At 35.2% G+C, this 22,164-nt stretch overlaps 1 protein-coding gene across 1 annotated transcript in view; it reads right to left on the bottom strand.

Moving 5' to 3' along the window:
* Positions 1-22,164, bottom strand: part of ERBB4 (erb-b2 receptor tyrosine kinase 4) — a 448,902-nt gene that overhangs the window by 10,227 nt on the left and 416,511 nt on the right. Inside the window, exons 24-25 of the mRNA XM_049615240.1 lie at positions 2,188-2,235; positions 1,104-1,401 (exon numbers count right to left, since the gene is read on the bottom strand). Coding sequence (XP_049471197.1) covers positions 1,104-1,401; positions 2,188-2,235 — 346 coding nt within the window. The remainder of the gene's footprint in view (positions 1-1,103; positions 1,402-2,187; positions 2,236-22,164) is intronic.

Here is a 22,164-nt window from a genome sequence, read left to right as displayed (position 1 = left end):
ACTGGCTTGTGTTTTCTTAGAAAGTTCATGTTACTTTTCACCAATGGAATCTACTTATGTATTGTCCTGATGCAAACTTGCATACCATGCAGCTATAAATGGAGGAACAACTCTATGGTTGAGCTGAGGATCTTCCCAGAGAGTATTCTACTTTTAGGGGAATCTGCCAAATCTTCTCGAAACCTACGTGTGTGTCACTACTATCTTACATACATCTAGATAGATAAACTTTAGTAGGTTATTTACAGTTTGAACTTAGGGATCCCTTAGTTGCATTTTATAAAAGTGAATATAACCATATAATCAGGAACATAATGGACCCTTGTAGAGAGTCTTAAAGTTTACTTGACACCAAAGACTCTAGGACACAGTAATCAGTTTTAAATAACAATCATCCATCTTCTCCTTCTGTGATGCTGTTTAACATGGAAGGAGAGTGGCTTTTTCAAAAGTGAAATGTCACTTGATTTGGATGTCTAACATTTCTACTACCAGCTCTGTAAAGTTATCACTGTACTTTGTAGAACCACAAACTGAATATTTTCAAGACATGATGGTAGACATACAAGTAAACACAGTGTCAGAACTTTAACATTTGAAATGTGTCATACGTCATACAAGAAATCATAATATTCTATAATAAACAAAGTCATTCTGATGACACAAAATTTTAAAGAATTGACCAAATATTTTATTGGTGCCATGAAAATACCAGTCTTTATGATCTCCAATATGAGTCCAATAAAGTAATGGTTGTGAAATCTTGTGATATGTTACCTCACTCAAATATTTCAATAAAGATATGTTTAGATCAGTGCTTCTCAAGCTTGATTATGTATAAAAGTCACATAGGGATCTTGTTAAAATGCAGATTTCTATTCAGGTGGTGTCTGAGATTTTGATTTCTAAAAAATCAGAATGCAATTCTAGATGATGTAATGCTGTGGATTTGGATAGCATACTACATACAGCAGCACCTTAGGCCTTCTCTGGGTCACAAATGTTACCCAGTCCAGTGGTTTGTCAATTTCCCTTCTATACTTTGCTTATTTGGATGGGAGTGAATTTTGAATGGCAATCATTTCTGAACATTCTGTTTGTACCTTGTTTAGGTTTATCTCGCATAGGGGTCATGTAACCTTCTTCATCCAGCTCTCCTCGTGGGCTCCGTTCTGGGGCAAACACCGTGGGGTCGGCGCTGTACCTCTGGGTGCTGCTATCCTCTGGAACGTGGGGTGCCACTGGCTTGCGTAGGGTGCCGTTGCAGCAGGAGTCATCAAAAATCTCGGCTGTAGCCCCCTGAGCAACTGGAGCTTCTGGGATTGTGCTGGTCGTGGCTCTGTACGGCACAGGCACTCCTTGCTCTGCAGCAAACCCCCCATCTCGGTATACAAACTGGTTCTGTCAATAGGAGAGACACATTTGGATGGAAGTTAGTATTAGGAATAGTTGTAAAAAAAACAACCCAAAGGATATGAGATCTTGTCTTTTAGATAAAAGTCAGAGTGTGTTAATTGAGTTTTTTCCCTGAATGGCTAACAAGCTTGGGTTACAAACACCTAAAATTCCAATTTGGTTTTTAAAGTAAATCATGGGGAAACAATTTGGAAATAAATATTTAAATTTTACTGACCACCTAACACATGACCTAATAAAAAGTATCTCATATTATTTCCCTACAGTTGCCAATTTTTTATATAAAATTCATATTTCGTGACAAATGGAAACACTATTGATTGTAGACAGTCGCCATTAAGAACAGAAGCACAGTGATGCCATTTGGATGATGATATTTCCTTATTGCCTTCTCTTCTGTGGTCATTCTGACTTTGAGTCTCCAAGTACCTAACTAGAGAATCTTCATGGAGACTCTGACATTTTCGCACACAACCTGTAATCATGGGGAGAATAAAAGGTAACCTCCTCAACCAGAAGCATAATTTATGAGTCCAGGTAAATCCCTCAGGTAAAAATCAAAAGCTGCTGTTGATGCATGATATCTCAACTTTGGATTATCTCCTGAGATAAAACATATCCACAAAGCCCAGCTATATTATCTACAGCAAATTATGAACTCACTGTTGGCAAAAGCAAAATGAGGAAATTATGGAGAGACAAGAGAGAAGAAACATGATAAGCGAAGACCAAAAATACAAAAAAGATGAAGGTTGATTGTGAAATACTTACTCCTGACATGGGGGTGTAGGCAGGAGGAGGGCTGTGTCCAATTTCACTCTAATAGGAAAGAAAAATGGAATGATGGATATAATAAGAGGTAATATGAATGAAAAGAAAAAAAAAAAGCCGCATGAGTTGTATGAACCAAAGAGGAAAACATGCACAACAGTGAAGTTTGCTAAATGGTAAAATTTTTATGCATCCTGACTACACGTGAGTTTATTTATGTGTTTTGAGAATATGAAATATTTTAATTCAATCCCTGAAAGAAAAAAATATACAGAAAAAGTGAAATTTTTAAATGGATTAAAAACTAAGTTGACCATGAATATTTTTCTGATTAACCCTAGAAGAAAGATAAAGACAGTAAATAATTAAATATAGTTTTAAATAAAGAACCATTTCCTTCCTTACATGTTATATGACTGAAATGGCCACATGCCACAGCATTGATTTTCCCTTGTAAAAAGAAACTTATCTAGAAGGAGATAAAAGCAAATTTCAATTTTCCTTGAATAATTTTTACTATCAAGTTACATTTGTTTTTCACCATTTCAGCAAAGGGTCAACTTCTTAGTCTTTCCTTTAAAAAGGTGCATACTATCAAACCATAAGAGATTCTTAAATACAGAGAACAAACTGAGGGTTGCTAGAGGGGAGGTGGGTGGGGGGATGGGTTAAATGGGTGATGGGCATTAAGGAGGGCACTTGTTGGAATGAGCACTGGGTGTTATATGAAAGTGATGAATCACTAGCTTCTACTCCTGAAACCAATACTACAAGGTATGTTAACTAACTTGAATTTAAATAAATTAATTAAAAAACTAAAAAGGTACACCTATTTTCTCTTCAAAGAGTCTTTTTTTTTGTAAGTTAAAAAAAAAAGGAAGGAAATCTTGGAAAATTAATTCCTTTCCTGGAAATATGCTTTATATATATTATTTTCATGTATTTAGAATCAGTTAAAATTAGACTTCACTTAAAAAAAAAAAAGGTATCTGGGGCTCCTGGGTGGCTCAGTTGGTTAAGCATCCTACTTCAGTTCAGGTTATGATCTCATGGTTGATGAGTTCGAGCCCCACATTGGACTCTGTGCTGACAGCTCAGAACCTGAACCTTGCTTCAGATTTTGTGTCTCCCTCTCTCTCTCTGCTTCTCCCCCATTCAGGCTCTGTCTGTCTGTCTCTCTCTCAAAAAAGAAATAAACATTAAAATAAGGGCATCTGTATTCTTATAACTTAATACTCCATCCTATGGGTTAAAAAAAGTGGATACAAGAATATGAGAAAATATTAAGGACAATATTCCTTGGGGTAAATAGAGCGGGTTATGTGAATATCAACACTGTTTCTTAATATACATATCCATAGAACCTTAGTCTACTAAGCCAGGCCCTTTTCTAGACACTGGAGATCATAAATAATGCAGGTAAAAACAACTGATGTTATGAAGCTTGCATTTTCTGCATACATGTATGAAACTTGGCTAAGTATTATTCCAGGCCAATGTTTTTACAATTTAGAAGTTCATAAAACATTCTAAGCAGAATGTGGTTCCATGGAGATTAACTGTTTAATGTAAATTAATAACAACTGGATAACACAATTTCCTATAATTAACTGGACTAATCAAGGGACAAGGTCTGAACTCCTACATTAAGGTTACATTTCAACTCTCCCCATAACTGAGTCATCTACATGATGGCATAGAAAATATTAATCTCTTTCCTTCTCTAATGACATAACTAGAAACGTATTGAAGATCATGATATGGAAAAGTAGAGATATATTTAATATGCTATACATAGGAGGTAGTATTGTCTAGTAGACACATTGTTTTATGATTTGTTAGCTATCTTAGCCCCAGTCCCAGTTACAAGTGATGTGATAAGTCAAGAAACATCTCAGACCCTCATTTTTATCCTTGTCCTCTGTCTTACTCTTAGTGAATACAAAGTAAAATGGTATATATAAGTGAACTTTGTAAGCTCTGCACTACTAAGCAAATGAAGAGGATATAAAAAATTAAATATTCACATATGCTAAATCAGATTTTTAAAGTCAAGCAATCAAAATGCCAGAGCTACTCATCAAAGACACATTTAAAAATGTTTCCCTGTTCTCTACATCACCTTAAATACAGGTATATTTTGTTATCCTTTAGAAATGAAGCTAAATACATTTGCTCGTAAAATTTGAGAGGAATTTGCTGCCAGTGATATGCAAAACAGAGGGATGGTATGGGAAAAATACGGCAACTGCCTAGTGGAACTTTATCATATCATCAACCTTGGTCTTGTCCTATCATTCAACCCTGATTATTGAGCAAGCATTTAACGAATATGCTGGAGATACCATTAGGCACCAGGAGAGACATGACCACTGGCCTTTTGCAATTTACACTGAATGATCAAATATTACCTGAGATTATTAGAAGAAAAGGCAAGAGTAAAATGAAACTGCGGTGACTTTATTTGAATTCTAAGATTACATATTAGAAGAAAGGTATTCCAAAATATTAGTAATTACTGCTGTTCCTTTGGCCTCTAACCTTCCAACAATTGCTGTACTGGTTCGTGTTTGACTAGAATCACAGCTTAGGAAACAGCACTGACTGCTGTCCATTTTGCATTTTATAAAACTTGAGGGATAGATGATCAAAGGAACAAGTTACAAGTCATTCTTCATCAGGAAATACTTTATTATATATATTCATTACGTGAGCTGGACTGCCTTCAATTGTAAAGATGTTGTGTTAAAAATAACTAGATCTGTTGAAGAGAGGCCATGCCATATTAGAATGCAGGCACTGTCCCTGCTTTGACAAGTCTTTCCGTCAGCAACCTGCCAAATCTATATCTGGACACACTGCCAGATACCATCACAGTAATAGGAGTGTCTTCATGCTTTTCCTAGTTTTCTGCATTAAAATGGAAAAAAAATGCTAGGCAAAGTCCCTTAAGCATTCATTGTTTTTAGGGTTACTGGCTGCTTTTTATTTTTCTGTTTTCATTTTTTTCATTTGCTTTTTTTTTTTTTTCTTTTCTGTTTTCCATGATAAAAAGCACCTCATTCATTTCCCCCTGGAAGGGCAATGCAGCTACAAGGGAACATCTGTGAGGCCAATTAGCTGGGCTGGAAATGTGATATAATTGTTGTTTAAATATATTTAAATTACATGTTAATCACTATGTCATAATTTATAGGCTTTGAAAATAACTTTTTGTACTTGAGAGCCAAGCCAGATTTTACTTGTTTTTGCTGTTTTTAGTTTATAACAAGCTCTTCTCATTTCCCGCCCCTCTCCCCCCAATTCCCCACACTTGAAGAGCTGAACTTTTAATATCGGAAAGAATGACAGCTGCAAGTAAATTGGTGGAGTAAAAATTAAGATCCCCATAGTCAGAACGAGCTGGAGTGACCTTCAAGTTTTAAGCAGAACAAAGCAGTGCTCTCAGTTTAAAGGCTTTTGTTTTTTCATTGTTCCACTTTCTGCTGTCCATCAAAGCCCAGCTTTGTGGATCTTCTGGAAATACTGGGTGCATCTGTTCAATTAGCTAGTGAGGGGATTTACTGTCAGTAGGACAGAGATAGAAAGAGGTTGGTTATAAACTGGCAGGTGATAGGGAGTTTGTTTCTGGTGGGGGGATTTGTAAGGGTGATAGAGAGAGTCAAGTTTAATTTTGCGGCCCTGTCACTGGGACATTGTATGATTAACTTGGACTGAAATGCCAGAGGTTATAGGGAAGGCAAACATCAGCAAATGTATCAAATACAGTGTTAAATGCACTTTACATACATCATGTCCTGAAATTTATCTTTCATTTGAATGATAAAAATGCAAAACTTTGTCTTATTACATCCACTGTATTTCTCATATTTATTGTGTTCATTAAAACATTATATTGTTAAATATTATCCCTGGGAAATTTTAAACCAGATGGATTTCCTCTTTAATATTTTTTAAAAAATATGATACAAATCTATGTTCTTAGGAAACTAACAAAAATACATACTTAATGACTAACTTCTACCTAAATTAAACATGCACTTAGGGGTGCCTGGGTGGCTCAGTCGGTTGAGCGTCCGACTTCAGCTCAGGTCATGATCTCACAACTCGTGAGTTCGAGCCCCGCATCAGGCTCTGTGCTGACAGCTCAGAGCCTGGATCCTGCTTCAGATTCTGTGCCTCCCTCTCGCTCTGCCCCAACCCGTTCACATTCTGTCTCTGTCTCTCTCAAAAATAAATAAACATTAAAAAAATTTTTTAAAAACCATGCACTTAATGAGAGTTTTGTTTGGTTTTTTAACTTCAGATAATTGTTCCTATCAATATTAACTATAGGAATAAAGTTTCTAGGGCCAAGAAATACGCTAAATCCTTTTAACTAAAACAGAGTGTGTCTCTGTAAGATGTTACCAATTCATCAGCACTAATTTGTTACCAAAACACTTCCACATGTAACTATTAAGGATTCTCAATCTTTTATCTTCCTTGTCACATATTCTCAACACTCTGATGGGCATTTTCATATTTTTACAGGTCAGGTAGTAGACAAATAAAATGGTTTTTGCATTTTGTACAATTTCTGATGTATGGGTGTAGCATATATTTTTTTCACAACTGAGTTCAACATACAGAGTTTGAGACATCTATTTAGAATCTTCATTTTTCATAAAGCTGGAATCCAGAAGAAAGCAAACAAAATGTGTCCATAGACAAAAAGCCAGTAAGAACTGAGAGAAACCAAACAAATCTAGGCAGCTGGCTCACACACACACACACACACAGGCACACACACGTATGTATATATAAATCACACAAAACATCTTTCGCTTATTTATGTTATGTGTTTATTGGCTAATGGACTCATCTACCTACTTGGTTTGATTCTGTGAGATGCTGCTTTTTGGATCAAGGAGTAGAAACTTCCAGTTAGAAAATAAAGTCATGGGATGTAACATACGGCATGGAGAATATAGTCAATAATACCATATTAACTTTGTAAGGTCACAGATGGTAACTACAATTTATTGTGCTGCTCATTTCACAATGTATACAAATGTCGGTCAAATCACTATATTGTACATCTGAAAATAATACATATTGTATGCCAATTATACTTCAATAAAAAAACATGGATGTTGTTATAGATATTATTTTAAAAAGTTCTATGTGTCTTTGATAATCAAGAAAAAAAGCATTGGGAACATCATGAGAAATATAAAACTATACTCCAAATTTCAGAATCAACCATAAAGCAAACTTAAATATGGGATGATTCACACTCGTTAATAAAGAAGAAGAAGAAAAAAAAGAATCACCCGGAAGAAAAAAATTAAAAAATAAAAAAAATTTAAGTTTTTACTCTCTAACTCACAAAATAAATAAATTAGCAATAATGATATAATAAATAAAAATATATAAAACCATATAATATTAAATAGATAAACAAATAGTTAATAATAAGCCTGTGATTCAGTTGAAGGAATATTAACTTGGGCTCTTATTCTTTGTTCAGTTTTCATTAACCCTGGAACATCTTATCCCTCTTGTATGTCTCATCTACTCTATTACTGAAAAGAAATTTTAATAAAGGGAGGGTATGAGTGGAATCAGTAAATATGAATGGGAGACAATTCAGAATTTACAAAGTATAGAGGCATGGTGCCTTTTATCAACATTAATAACTCTACTCTCCTAACTCAGATCTTGAAGTCCAATTAATCACAATGTGTATTCTATTTTGTAGATGAATAAATGACTACTTTTAGGCCAATTGAGAAACAGGAAGAGAAACCATACGCCAGGGACTATTTTAGGTTTTATTTATTCTCATAACCTTTCAAGGTACATATCGTTACTAAAAATCATGATGTCCATTTTACAGATGAGAAAACTGAGGACCAGGGAAGCTATAAGTTCCTCCCATGTACACACAATCATTAGTGGCTATCTAAATCTATTACCCTTTTATTATGCCACATGTAGAACCCCTCTCTGCCCCTGCACAGTGCTTCAACTCTTCTCTCACTTGAGTTCTCATGGTTTCTTTTTCTTATGAAAAATTAATTTCAAGGAGGACTTTGACTCACTAGCCTTAGCCATAAAATACTAATGATGCTTTATAGTACCACTCCTCCCAGCTTATTTGCATTTTAATGAACTACAAGGCCTTAAGCTGAAAAGGAAACTATAAGTAGAATGTGAAGAGCTCATAGAGGAGATGATGGATAAATAGATACAGATAGATAGATAGATAGATTCAAAGATTTTCTGTGACAGCACAATTGCTTATGATTTATTATTCCTACTCCACGGCTTAGTCAATAAATTCCTCTTCCAACTTGACTAAAGGTAAGTAAACTATTATATCTCCAAGAAATAACTCCTATACTCTTTCCAAATATCCATAAAACAAGAGGATATTCCCCTTTAAAATATTCATGACTAGATGAGTCAATAAAATGAAGCTGAAAATTCCTCATTTTGTACCTTGTTTCTTTAAGTCTTTGCTGCTGTTATATGAAAAAGTCAAAGGACATTATTAGCACAGTCAAAAAAGAAAGGGTATAAGGAAACATGATTTTACATAAGTGCCAACATTCCTTAGCTTCATTCAAGATAAACAATAAGACTTTTGTCACCCTTCTTGAGATTAGTAATCACATAGAATTTATATCTCTTTATCCTGGTGCATATTCTAAATTTTTTTGTTGGTTGTTTGGTTGGTTGGTTTCTGGCAATTTTCTTTTGCATGTCTATATTTCTTTTCAGAAGTGTGTTATGGTATTTAAACATTTCCTAGTTATCACTTAGCTTCTAGTTAACACATGCTGCTAGAAATCTAAAGAGAACTTCTATGAGGTTTCTTAAAGACCTCTTACCAGTTCATTTCAGTTAGAAAAAGTATGGATATTTTTCCTAATTTTTTAACCTATCCATAAGAACATCTGGTTCAATTGCAGTATCTACGTTTAAGAGTAAAAGTGAAATCATTAAGAGTTTACCATGTCCAAATTCTTGGGAAATCTGACTAAGTCTTCAAGAGAATCCTAAAATTGCCTCTCTGCTTGAGTGTTTCATAACCTAACATCATGAAGATTATTTAATGAAGACATCTTAGTACACAGACAATGCATTGAGGTCAGGAAACTCTGAAGACAACAACACATAGTCCTGAAACAAGTGGTCACCTGTGGGCTTCTGCCATGAAGGTTGTATTCTTGAACTTCTTGCCACTATGCCATGAGACCTTCAACAAACTCCTTAATCTACTGGGCCCCCAGTTTATTTATCTCTGAAAAGAGAAACTGGACTATGGGATAGGTAGTGAGAAAACGCACTTTTAACTGACAAATTATTTGTATATAAAATGAATATTCTGCCTTAAGTCTACACCATTGTTAAATACTGTAAAATGTGATTAACATGATAGTAAAAGCATCTTATACACTCTTCTTACTTAAATCTTTTCAAAGTATATGAAGCACCTTTTCTTTCTTTTTTTTTTTTCTTTTTTTTTTTTAATTTTTTTTTTCAACGTTTTTTATTTTATTTTTGGGACAGAGAGAGACAGCATGAACGGGGGAGGGGCAGAGAGAGAGGGAGACACAGAATCGGAAACAGGCTCCAGGCTCCGAGCCATCAGCCCAGAGCCTGACGCGGGGCTCAAACTCACGGACCGCGAGATCGTGACCTGGCTGAAGTCGGACGCTTAACCGACTGCGCCACCCAGGCGCCCCTCTTTTTTTTTTTCTAAATGGAGTATTTATAAAGTATTACTTACCCTATATACAATATATGACTGCATATTCTTGGGAAACAAGACCATGTTTGGATGGTGACTAATGAAAATACAATTGTAAAATGAAGTATTATAATTTAAAATTTTCATTTTACTCATGAAACCCTGATTCTCTAAGAGGTTAGGTTAATTGTCAAATCAGATGTCTGACAGTATTAGAAATAGGTTCCCAGAGTCTCCATCTAATGTACATCCCATTATACCTTACAGCCTCAAACGGCATTTAATAATGATAAAAAGTCAGATACATTTTTAATGTTTTTCTGTAAAATACAATTTCCTTACTATAGCCAAAAGCATGAGCCTTAACCATGATGGCATTTGGTTTCAGTTGAATTACATATTGATATACTCTTACAGTGAATTTAATGGTGCTTTGATTATAAGACAGAAGTCAATTTTTCCTAATAAATAGGTTATAAGTTTATTAGACAAAAAAAATACTCTAATAGTATTAAATACTTTGATAAAAGCTATCCACACACAGATTAATTAAAAGCAGCACTTATTAAAGTAGTACTTTATTTACAATACAAATTGCCCTCCACAGAGGGAATATGTTATTTAAACATTCTAGCTATAAAAGTTATTAAAAATAAATACATATTGATTTTTGTATCTATATAAAATATTTTTGTATTTATGCAATGAATTTTATATTTATATTGTATTCAATATTTAAATATTGTATTTATAATATGTTTAATATTTTATTTAATATTTTAAAATAAATTAATAGTCACTTACATGTTTCTTTTATATTTATATTTATGCAAAATGCATATTGATTTTTATATTTATATAAGTGTTGATCATGTGTATATATATATCCACATATAATAAGCTTATTAGTTGATATATTTTTACCTTAACAATGCTTATCTATAGCTATATCTACCTATAACTATTTATACGATGAGATAATGTTTGGGATTATAGAAATCATTTAAAAAATGAAGTAAAAAAATTAAGTATAGGCAGGTTTGAGAATGAGAAAAGCCAAAAACTATAAGTACTATGAATTTCAATGCCATTACTTTTGAATCTAAAATGCTATGCCTTGGCCCTGGTATCACATACTTCTGTTTGTAATATTAGTAAACACTTAAATCACAATTTTAGGCTTTGTGTGTGTCTGTGCATGTGTGTGTGTGCGTGTGCGCACAAATGCACATGCATGTATATATGTATTCATACACACAATAAGAAAATTAATAGCCTCAAACAAAATAATAAAGGCTTATTTAACCCACTCAAACTAATACTTTTTTTTCCACAGGCTGCCAGATCATTTGTGGGCTTGTTTTGTTTTGCTTTTACTATTTTTCATATGTGCATATCATTTATCAGCAAATGAATCTTGTTAACTAACACACTATGTAGGAGAGCTCTATTTAAAAATATTTCTTTAGTGGTTGTTTGGAGTTTTCTTTTACTTGCAAATAATGATACAATAGTGAAATATTCTATATTTCAATCTCCTCCTTAGCAATAATTCAAGCTCTGGAAATTTTATCACATATTTAAAATAACAGTAACAATATTTTGAGCAATCTATGTGTGCAAATGTAAAAAAAAAACCAAAAAACTAGGGTGTAGTTGTGTACTGAGAGATTGAAAGCAATATTACAGGAAATAGAATTACAAATTTTGTAAATCTAATGTTGGCATGTAGATTTTATTTAGTATCTTAAAAGATAAGTGTTGGTAATAAGCAAACAATTTAACAAAATACAGATAAGGCTTACAGTGTTCATATCACTTCAGTGCGGACCAGGTTGGAAATATCTTCAGTCACGCTAGTATGTGCAAACTGTTTACTAGATAAAAAGTGAATTTGTAACAATGGCTGATTCATCCAACTACTGCTCTTTAAGCTACCAGCGTGGCAACAGCTGTTGCTGTGAGTAAAAAGACTTTGAACGGTCCACCTGGAATTATGACAGCTGGTTCATGAGAGCTGATCTGAATAATGTACTGCGGATACTCGGGTACAGCTACTGACAGAGCAAACAGCACATGGCTGTCCCATCAGCCCAGAGCAAACACCAGTTACATTTCGCAGAAACAGGATGGTATTTACAACTGATCTGAGCCAAAATGAATATCAGATTGAAGGTAGCACCCCAGGAGAAAAAAGCTTTCCCCAAGAGCTACTTGTTGACTATAGTCTAAGCAGTTTTACCATTCTCAAAAATCCTTCAAATTTGATTTTGCTGCATATAAAAAGGGAGAAGGAAATATACAAAGAACTCCTGCACCTATTTGGGAACCACATTGGAATTTCCTAAAATTAAAAAAAAAATGACCACAGTACTTCTTAGTTTCCCATTTACACTTTTTGCTGCCAAAGTCAACTTAAATTAGCCAGGACCATGGCCATAATAATTTTCTTTGAAATTCTAAAATGGCTGACACTTTAATAAAATATATATGTGTGTATATACACACATATATATTTATATACATATATACATATATATTTATATACATATATACATAAATATATATACATATGTGTATATAAATATATATATATGTATGAAGAAGTCAAAATATATAATAAGCCTGAAGTAAGAGAATCTAACTTAAATCTTACATGGATGCCAGAGATCACCCAATCACACTTGATTTTCAGCTATGGTAATAGGGATGACCAGCGATCTTCCTCAAGGTCACACAGCTAGTTACTAACAAGCCAAAATCCATAGGCCTAATTAGGAAATACGCTTATGATTTATTATGGGTAGAAAAAACTCTACTTGGTGTCCTTTGAATATGTCTGCCTGAGTAAGGGGAAACATAGGTGAAACTCTATAGCAGGTGAGGTCTGATCTCAAAGTTTCCTCACCATAGTTGACTTCTTAGTTTCTGCCCCAGGATCATTTACTCCTCCCCAACAGACTCCAGGGCCCACAGATTCCTGCCCTGATTCTGCTGGAAATGAGACTATATCTATATCCTCCCCCTACGGAAAGTGTACCATTCTGAGTCAGTAACTCCCACCCTGAAACATCCTCTCTTATATACACTCTCATTCTTTCCTCGGGAATTTGTCAGTAACTAATGCAGAGGGCATCTCTTTATTATGAATAATGTGGGGGAATTTTCTCAAATTAGTGCTAGTAGATGATAATGGCCCTGTCTCAGGTAACACTGAATGATTGAATGCCAACCCTCAGCATGCAATGAACCACTGGCCTGATGTCTCTACTGGAACATTCCATGGCATTTCAAATGTCACTTTTTCAAAACTGAAATGAACATCTCTTTTCCTCACACTGAACCTAACTCTCTTATCTTTCTTGGCTTACTGGATAGTATCAACAGTTTACCTACCTGTGTAAGTCAGATATCTTAGTATCATCTTTAACTTCTATGTCTCATTCTTCATGTTTAAGCATCTTTAAGCATATTTAACTCATCTCCTGGATCTTAGTCCTTCCCTTCACCCCAATCTAATATTCACAATTCATTTCCCTACTTAAAAAAAACCTGCGAGATCCTTTGTTGCCTCAGGCCAAACCAAATCTCAATTTCTTGTGGCATTGAAGACTTTTGGTAGCTATTGTCCTCGCCAGTTTCTCGAGCCTCACCTCTGCACTTTCTCCTCACAAGCCTCGAGGCAAAAATATTACAGCACTTCCTTTGAGGGTCCACTCTCTCCCTCACCTCTGGACCTCTATTCAAACTCTAATCATTTCCTCAATGCTCTCTCTAGCTTCTTTGACTTGACTACATGTTAACCCCATGAGAAATTATCATTTCCCTGATCATGTTTAATTATTGATTAAAAAATTCACTAAGCACTTATCACGTTCCTTATATGGACGATTTATCACTGCATTCTAGTTGTTTATTTACTTCCTTAGTATGCCTTCTTCCATAAACTGTAAGGCTATTCAGAAGAGGACTTCCTCTAATACTCACTGTATCCTTGATGCTTAACACAGGCCAAGGGCATGGACTAACTGAATGTTCAGTAAAAGGTGTACCGGATCAAAGAATGGATAGATAGAAAGGTATATTGAACCCACAGACAGAGTGGCTCTATTAATGAGAATCTCAGGGACTGCAGCCAGCCAGCAAGATATGTTTTAAAGAATGTGGGATTTTAGCATTCCTCAAATTATATATTATACATATCCCAGCCTATAGATACTTACAGTGAGTCCTAAATTGAAATTAAACCCCAATATAGTTATCTGAATATTATTGCTCATCTAATACATTCATTCTTCTTATCAATCAGCTGCTATTTCTGGAAGCATTGTTTAAAATCTTACTTTTAATGGCAAAACAAAACAAAACATGTCTTCTGGTAAACACCGAACGGTTCCAAATGCAACACACATTTCACATGTAGTTAATAAACTTCAGGATTCTAGCTCTAGTATGACAACACTCTCATGAGACATCTATGTATTTCCTAATGCTTTGGAGGTCTAGCAAACTCAGGCTTCAGCTTTATCCCTGAAGATATACATTGTTAATTAAGAACAATAGGAAAGACATACCTGTGAATAAATTGCCGTCAGGAAGATGGAAAATGCAGTTTTGCCTTGTAAAGTCAAACACAACCCTTACCAGTACCTTTTAAGTGGTACATGCCACCCACCTGTATTTCTACACTGTGGTGCAAACCCAGACACCCACAGGGAAGGGTCATTTTAAATTTTTCAAAAAGCATTTTTAGGATAATTATGACTCAGTAGTATAGAAAATCAAAGTTATAAGTAAATGAAATTTTACACCAAAGTTACAGAGTGTGTGTCTCAAGAAGGGAAGAAGCTGTAGGAAGAGAGCACTTGAGGCAAAAGCACTGCCATTCTACTACTCTGCTACCATAGGTAAGTTTTCTTAAGGCCTTAGTGTCCTCATCTGTAAAATGGGAACAATAATGTCTGTCCCGCCTGCTTTATGAGTTTTACAGGTGTGTGTCAATGTTAAATATCTCTCAATAAAGTAACATAATATATAGGAGCACCTGGGTGGCTCAGTTGGTTAAGTGTCTGACTTTGGCTCAGGTCATGATCTTGGGGTTTGTGGGTTCCAGCCCCATGTTGGACTCTGTGCTGAACAACTCAGAGTCTGGAGCCTGCTTCAAATCCTGTGTCTCCCTTTCTGTCTGTGCTCCCCTGCTCGCTCACTCTCTCTCTCTCAAATAAATAAATATTAAAACTTTTTTAAAAAATGTAACATAATACACACACACACACACACACATACATGTATGTGTGTGTGTGTGTGTGTGTGTGTGTGTGAGATTTGGTACTTTTTTTCTACTAAATTAAAAATAATGCAGCTAAATCCTGAATTGTCCAAGTATCACTCACACAAAACCACACTAAATACTTCAAATCAGCACATGTTTCTTGCATACCAGAATAAAAATAATCATAAAAATAATCATAAAGCTACATATGTATCTGTGTGAAACAAGAGCCTATTTTTGCAAATTTGGTATCACATATTTCAATTGAAATAACTGTCAAAAATGATTGGTGTTACTTAAGTAAATAAAATGGTAGGAAATTATTTACAGGTTTCCTTTGAATGTATATTGATTAATATATCATTTAAAGCCATTATAAAATATTACTTTGAAAATTAAAAATGATGTTTTTCTCAATGCAGCAGTAAATCAAAACAAGATCCCATGGAACTCTTCCTCCTCCACTTAGTCACAGAAAGGTGCATATTAAATGTCCAATGATAAATTCCTTAACCACTAAAATAAACTAATGGAGTGATCTAACAGTGGTGATTATGATAAACTGAAATAAAATTGTCATTACTTTTGTTTTCTTTAGATGATGGGGGTGAGAAAGTCAATGAAACACAAACATTAGAAATTCACATCTCTGCAGAGTATGTGTTGGCCTTGATTTTCTTGAATCACTTCTACTGAACACTTGAATGCATCCAGACAGACTCCTAATAAGATATGTCTCAGAATTCATGCCGAGGCATTGTCAACAGGCCAAGAAGAAGTCCTCAGTGCTGAACTGTGCTTAGATTGATTTTTTTTCTTCCCTGTGATTGTTGATCTTTCCAGGGAAAGCTGAGGCATTAAGAGAGGCACATGGTAATACAGGGAATGTCTGAACTCTTGTACTTTGGTGGAGAGACAATTCCTGTGTGTCCCCTCTTTAATACATTAAGCATTTTATAGATTTTTAAAAGCATACTAAACATCTTTAAGAAAGACACATCTTGGAAAGAAAGTAGCTAAGTTACAGAAAATTCCTAAGATTTACAACTTGAAATAATTTGATAAATGACTTGGGAGTTGGGAAAAATAAAAAGGTTGAACTTTCCCACATATTATATACCCTGGGCTTTCTCCCAAGGACTACCAACAAACCAAAAAAGTACTAGACAGGTAAGAAAAGCCCCTGGTATAGTTCCCAGTCCCCTACGTCCTTTATTACACTAGCACAATTATTATTTATCATTTTGAAAGGAAGATATTAAGCCAACATGCAGTTGTGTTTTGACAAAATAAAATATTAATGGTTGATCTTACAAATAAAATCATAAAGGAGAGGAAGGTTGTCTTTCTTGCTGTAAGGCTTAAATGGCAGGCACCCCCAGGCTCTCTTCAGAATCTTTACCGTTTTTACTACTTACAAATTATCCAAGAGTTTTAGAAACTGTTTCTAATTTATCTGTGTCATCTTTTAGGAAAACAAACTCCTTAAATATGTAAGAAACCAGTTATGTTAGTATCTCACCTCTCTTCTTCGTCTCCAATTTACTTATTTGAATATTAAAAGGGTACCTAGCAGATACTCAGATTTTGCCAAAAACAGTAAGTGAGAAGAAATTTTGATTGTTCCTAAGACTGATCTCTTAATGCTTACTGAAAAGTAGGTAATCAAAAGCTCAGGTGAGAAAAATTAAAAGTAATATTAGCACTCTGACAGAACTTCTAGGATTTTCATTCAGCCTGTTACCATACAAAAGCATACTGGATGTCAATTATGCAGGAGAAGATATTTCCAGGAGAGCTAGACATAAGCCCAGGTTGTGAATTATTTGCTTTGAAATACCTTCATATTCTTCTGCTTGTAAATTCTGGTCAAGAGAAGAGCAAAAGCAAGTAGCAAGCACATCCTAAGCATATGGTCAGGTGAACATTCATAAAATGTTTATCAGCCCACAAATAAAATTTTTAAAAATGCTGGACCATCCTTCTCCAGGAGGGAGAAAAGAAGCACAATAAATAAAGAGTTCTTTGTTACTACACTAAATTTCCAGGGCCAACACCATCCATCTTGAGTTTCTAAATACCAGAAGCCCCAAAGGAAGCTTTCACTAATATGCTCTTTAAGCCAAGAATACATTCATTCCTGGCAGCCATTACTCTTGCATGGTTTCTCACCTTCTCTGCCCAGAATGAATTCACTTTAAAATGATAAAGCTTAAAGCTTTGTATAGCCCCTTCCAAGGCCAGAGTCCGTCATCGGTTCACATGGTTTTGGAATTTGGTAAATTCTGAAAAAGTAAGATTTTTATTTTTGCATTCTTTTCCTTAAAGAGGCTCCACCCCTACTCCCAAGGATGTGTCTGGTTCCACATAACCTTGATGCTTTACCCTCACTTTACTAAGAATGTTCTTTAAGTTTATTCCTTATCAAAAATCTGGTATTCATGAGCAATCAGAAGGCTGCACATCCTTAGAACGTCCTTTCCAGTAAAGAATGTTCATTCCATGATTCAACTCAGGCATCAGAGCCAGGGTTGATGGTGGAACCCTACAAGGTTCCAGATCATAGCTTTTCAAAATTCATTCAAACCCCTTTTCTTTTTGAGGTTCATACTGAATGACTATTCAACAGGTCCTGATCCTTGTGATTTTCTGCAGCCTTTGCAGGCACTTTCCAATACCTAGACTGTTCATTGGTATCGTTCTAATTGTTCCGTGATATCTGACTCATACTTAATTCTTTCACCATGAATGCCACTGAATATATAATTTTCTGAGCTTCCTCCTTGCCTGTGACCTCAACCTCAATTTTACTACCACACGGCTATATCATAAAAACAGGAAAAACTCCCATTACAGATTTTTAAAAAATATCTTTCTCTGACCATAGCCTTGTATTCATTCACTCTGGTGATTCCCTTTTTCTGATTCAATCAGATCTTCTGACTTTTTATTTTTTGTGCTCTTTAATTGCTTGACACGTTATTTTATCAGCATGAACTCTGAAGTAAGCTACATACTGGTTTGAATCCTGTGCCACTTACTAGCTCTGTCACAAGCTACTCAACTTCTCTGAGTCCCAGTTTCCTTAGCCTAAAATGGAGAAAAGATGTTCCTTCTTTTGTTAGCATTTTTTAATATGTGAATGATTATAAAGAAAGAACCTATATCGCATTCAGTTTATAGTAAGTAAGTAATGATATATAATTAGGTAGATGATAGATTAAGAAAAAAAATAACTTGTACCACATGGTTAATTACTTAACTGACCCTCAATATAGCCTTTAGTGCCTTAAGTTTCCATATTATTTTGGTGCAGCTGCCCTACCAGGTCTCAACTCTTGATATTTCACACATTTTTTCTCTCCCTTATGCCTAGTTCTCTTGGTGAGACTGAACAATCATGTATCCAAGGAGAATGGTGCCTCTAAAAAGCCATGTTTTCTACCTTTAGGAGTCCTCAGATTTATTGGCTCCTTATTAGTCTGTGTTCACATGCCTCACCACTGCATTTATTTTTGAGAGAAAGAGACAGAGTGCCAGCGGTGGAGGGGCAGAGAGAGAGGGAGACACAGAATCTGAAATAGGCTCCAGGCTCTGAACTGTCAGCACAGAGGCTGACATGGGACTTGAACCCATGAACTGTGAGATCATGACCTAAGCCAAAGTCTGATGCTTAACCTACTAAGCCACCCAGGTGCCCCTAGACAATCTTTTTAAGCTCCCTAACCTGTCTTTGTTCTCCTCCGTCTCTGACAACCTTGCTTTCCATATAATAGAGAGAATAGAATCTAAATGGCTTTATGTTGATTGTCAGTTTACTCTAAAAATTAGAATACAGTGGAACACTTGTTACTATTTTTTTATTACAACTTGTCTGAATATCCCTTGGGAGACAACTAACTGACTTTGTAAAAAATTATCAAAAAATGTTGGTGAAATGTTTGGAGTAGAAGGTAAGTCAACCAAGAGCTGAGCACCAAGGCTTCAGATAAAAGAGGAAAAATTATACTACACAACACAGAAAGAAAATGATGGAGACCCAGATTAATCTGAGAGAAAACAGAGCTAAAAGAGGTGAAGAGGAGAGAAAATGGTAAGACAGCAGAAGACTTTTCTCTAGATGTGACCCTTGCCCACCTGTCTGTCTTCCATCAAATCGACCAACATCACAAAGTCTTGGTGAAAATTACTTTTGCTGTTGGGAAAAAGAAAGAAGGGATTACGTGAAGTATGAAGGAACTTGCTCCTACTGAAGGCACCATTTTCTCTCTGAGCTCACATTCTGCCTCCTTTCTTTCCTTCACATGGAAGAATTTTTCAAAGAAATTCCCACTTCATGCCTTTACTCTTTGGTCAGTTGTTTTCTACTCTCTGCTAGTGCTATATTCTATTGAAACTATTCTCAAAAAGAATAATAATATGTCATGAATACAGAATAATAGTGACTTCCAAATCAAGACTTAATTTCACTGGAGCTCTAGACACATATTTCTGAGGATCTAAGAGTGCTATTTACTTATATTCCAAAATATTAATTATATTTCCTTATTCTACATCCTCTGTTCTCCTACACTAATAATAATGTTAACATCTTCCCAATATTCTAATTAGAAAACATGCTGTCACTTTGATTTCTCTATCTCATTCTCTAATGTCCCACTGGTATCCAAATTCTGTTGATTCTATCTCAAAACCATCATTCATACCAACTAAGAAAACAGAACCAAAACCAAACCAAAATCAAAACCCATCACATACATGAAACATTACATACTATATCCTTTGCCTTAACAGGTAATCAGTCTCTAGTTCACATTTCAAAAAGCTGCCAGAATTTTCTCACTAGAAGCAAATCTGACCTTATCACTTTCCCTTCTTAAAAAAAAAACAGCATGCTCAAATGACCCTTTATGCACTCTCTGTCCCTATTGTAACACTTTACTCATTGCATTTTATTGGCCCATTAGTTATCTGTAAATTTCTTGTGGTCAGGGCTGGTGTGGCTATAGTAAGGTAATCATGAGGTTAGATACATGCATAGTAGATGACTCAATAAATGTTTGATCAGTGAATATAAGATTGAATGGACAGCTGCTCTTTTTTACTTGCTTGAAATAATATCTTATCTGACAGAGATGAGTGAAAATCTCTGAATTAGTGGATAAGCAGCTACTAGTAAGACTATTCAGAAAACCCTTTAAAGATCGAGATTAGCCTTTAAAGGAATTTGATGATAAAAAATGTCAAGAAAAGTCAAAATTCTTTACTGATGTACTCAATTCATCTTTAAAGTTCTGAGTACTGAACTTCTAGCAATAATAAAACAGAAAAAAAATGTCAAAAGCAGAGTGAGATGCAACGCATCCTTGTGGTGAAGAGCATAGCCTCTATAGATGCTACAGCCAGGTTGCCTGGTTCTGTCATTTAACAGCCATGCCTCAGTTTCCTCACATACAAAATAGGCAATGATAATAGCAAATACCTCACAGAGTCTTCATGAGATTCTATAAACTAATAAACATTAGAAACTTAATAGGATACCTGGTACATAATAATATCACCTCTTGTTTTTTTTTTTCTTTTTTGAATCATCTCATACTCTTACAAATATATGGGATTACTAGGAATAAAAGAATGAGTTTATTAATTTCAACCCAGAATATCCAATAGCCAGGTCTCTCTACCACAGGTACTAATGCAGTGCCTGGCTCCAACTAAAAGGAGACCATACCAGACTCCAGATGAATCTGAATTATGTATATTCTACATCTTCAATATGCTAAGGATTTTAAACATTATTATTTTCTTCCAGGGACAGAAAACACTTAAGTATGAATGTTACTAACCAATGCGTATGATTATTGTTGGAAAAAGCAAACCGAATTAGTTGTGAATTACACTTTCAATTTCTTTCCCTCTCTGATTTGCAGTACTTCTGTCATCACAATGTGAAAAACATGTTGCAATAAGGAATACAGTCATAGCATTTGGAATTTTTCCCACGGTGGTCTATCCATCTCTCAATTCAGCTTTTGCTCAAGTGTAATGAGAGGCTAGTCCGCAGCCATTCATTTACAGTGTCTGAGTGAAAACTACAGGGCACAAATTAGCCTCTCTTTAGATCACTCTGGTATGTCAGAATTCTGAACTGAAAAACGGAACTTTTCGTTTGGGCAGGTGAGCGAGGAAAGGGGCTGAAACACAAGATGCTTATGATTAGGGTACGTTCAACTGTAGAAAGTGCACAAAGGGAAGCTGATGAGCAAGCCCACCCCCCACTATCCACAACCATCTTCTCCATTCCGTTTCCCGGAGTAATCAAAGGATATTCTGAACCTCTCAAAATGCCATCAATCCTTATTGAGAGTGAAATAGAACATCTCTTTCTCAAGCCTTTGCAGGAGTAATCACCCTAACAGGCTGGCCTGAACAGGGAGCTCTGGCAGACAAAGATGGATTTGTAAAAATAAATAAATAAACATAGATATACATAAATTAAATAATCTCCACTAAATATGAATAGAAAGTTGATGATAATCTCCCAATTCTATTGTATAAAGGGTAAGGAAACTCACAATTGTGCTCCCCAGGTCTAGTACAGTAAAGAATAGGCTTCTTGATGAGATGTTTCCAATAATGTACAGCAGTGCTAGGAATCTTGTGGCAATAATACCAAAAAATAACCGCCTAAATGATTTAGATAAAACATTCATTAACATTCCAAATCTAAGTATCATCTCCAGCTGCCCCGCCCTCCTCTTTGTTTCCTTTCCTAGCTCTGATTTTCTTCTCTAGTACATTTGAACAAAGAAAGGAAAAAGCCTCTTCTGATTATTCAAAAAGGTTTCTTATGCCAGTCGACAATTGCTTAAGTGTAAAATGATTTCATAAAGATCACCGAAACGTTCTTTAACACCAGATTCTTCTTAAACAAACAGCATTGCTGTGGTCCATGGTGTCTCAG

The sequence above is a fragment of the Panthera uncia genome (assembly GCF_023721935.1).
Source record: "Panthera uncia isolate 11264 chromosome C1 unlocalized genomic scaffold, Puncia_PCG_1.0 HiC_scaffold_3, whole genome shotgun sequence".
Classification (NCBI taxonomy): Eukaryota; Metazoa; Chordata; class Mammalia; order Carnivora; family Felidae; genus Panthera; species Panthera uncia.
The sequence above is the reverse complement of the archived record's forward strand: the minus strand, read 5'-3'. Positions and strand labels throughout refer to the sequence as shown.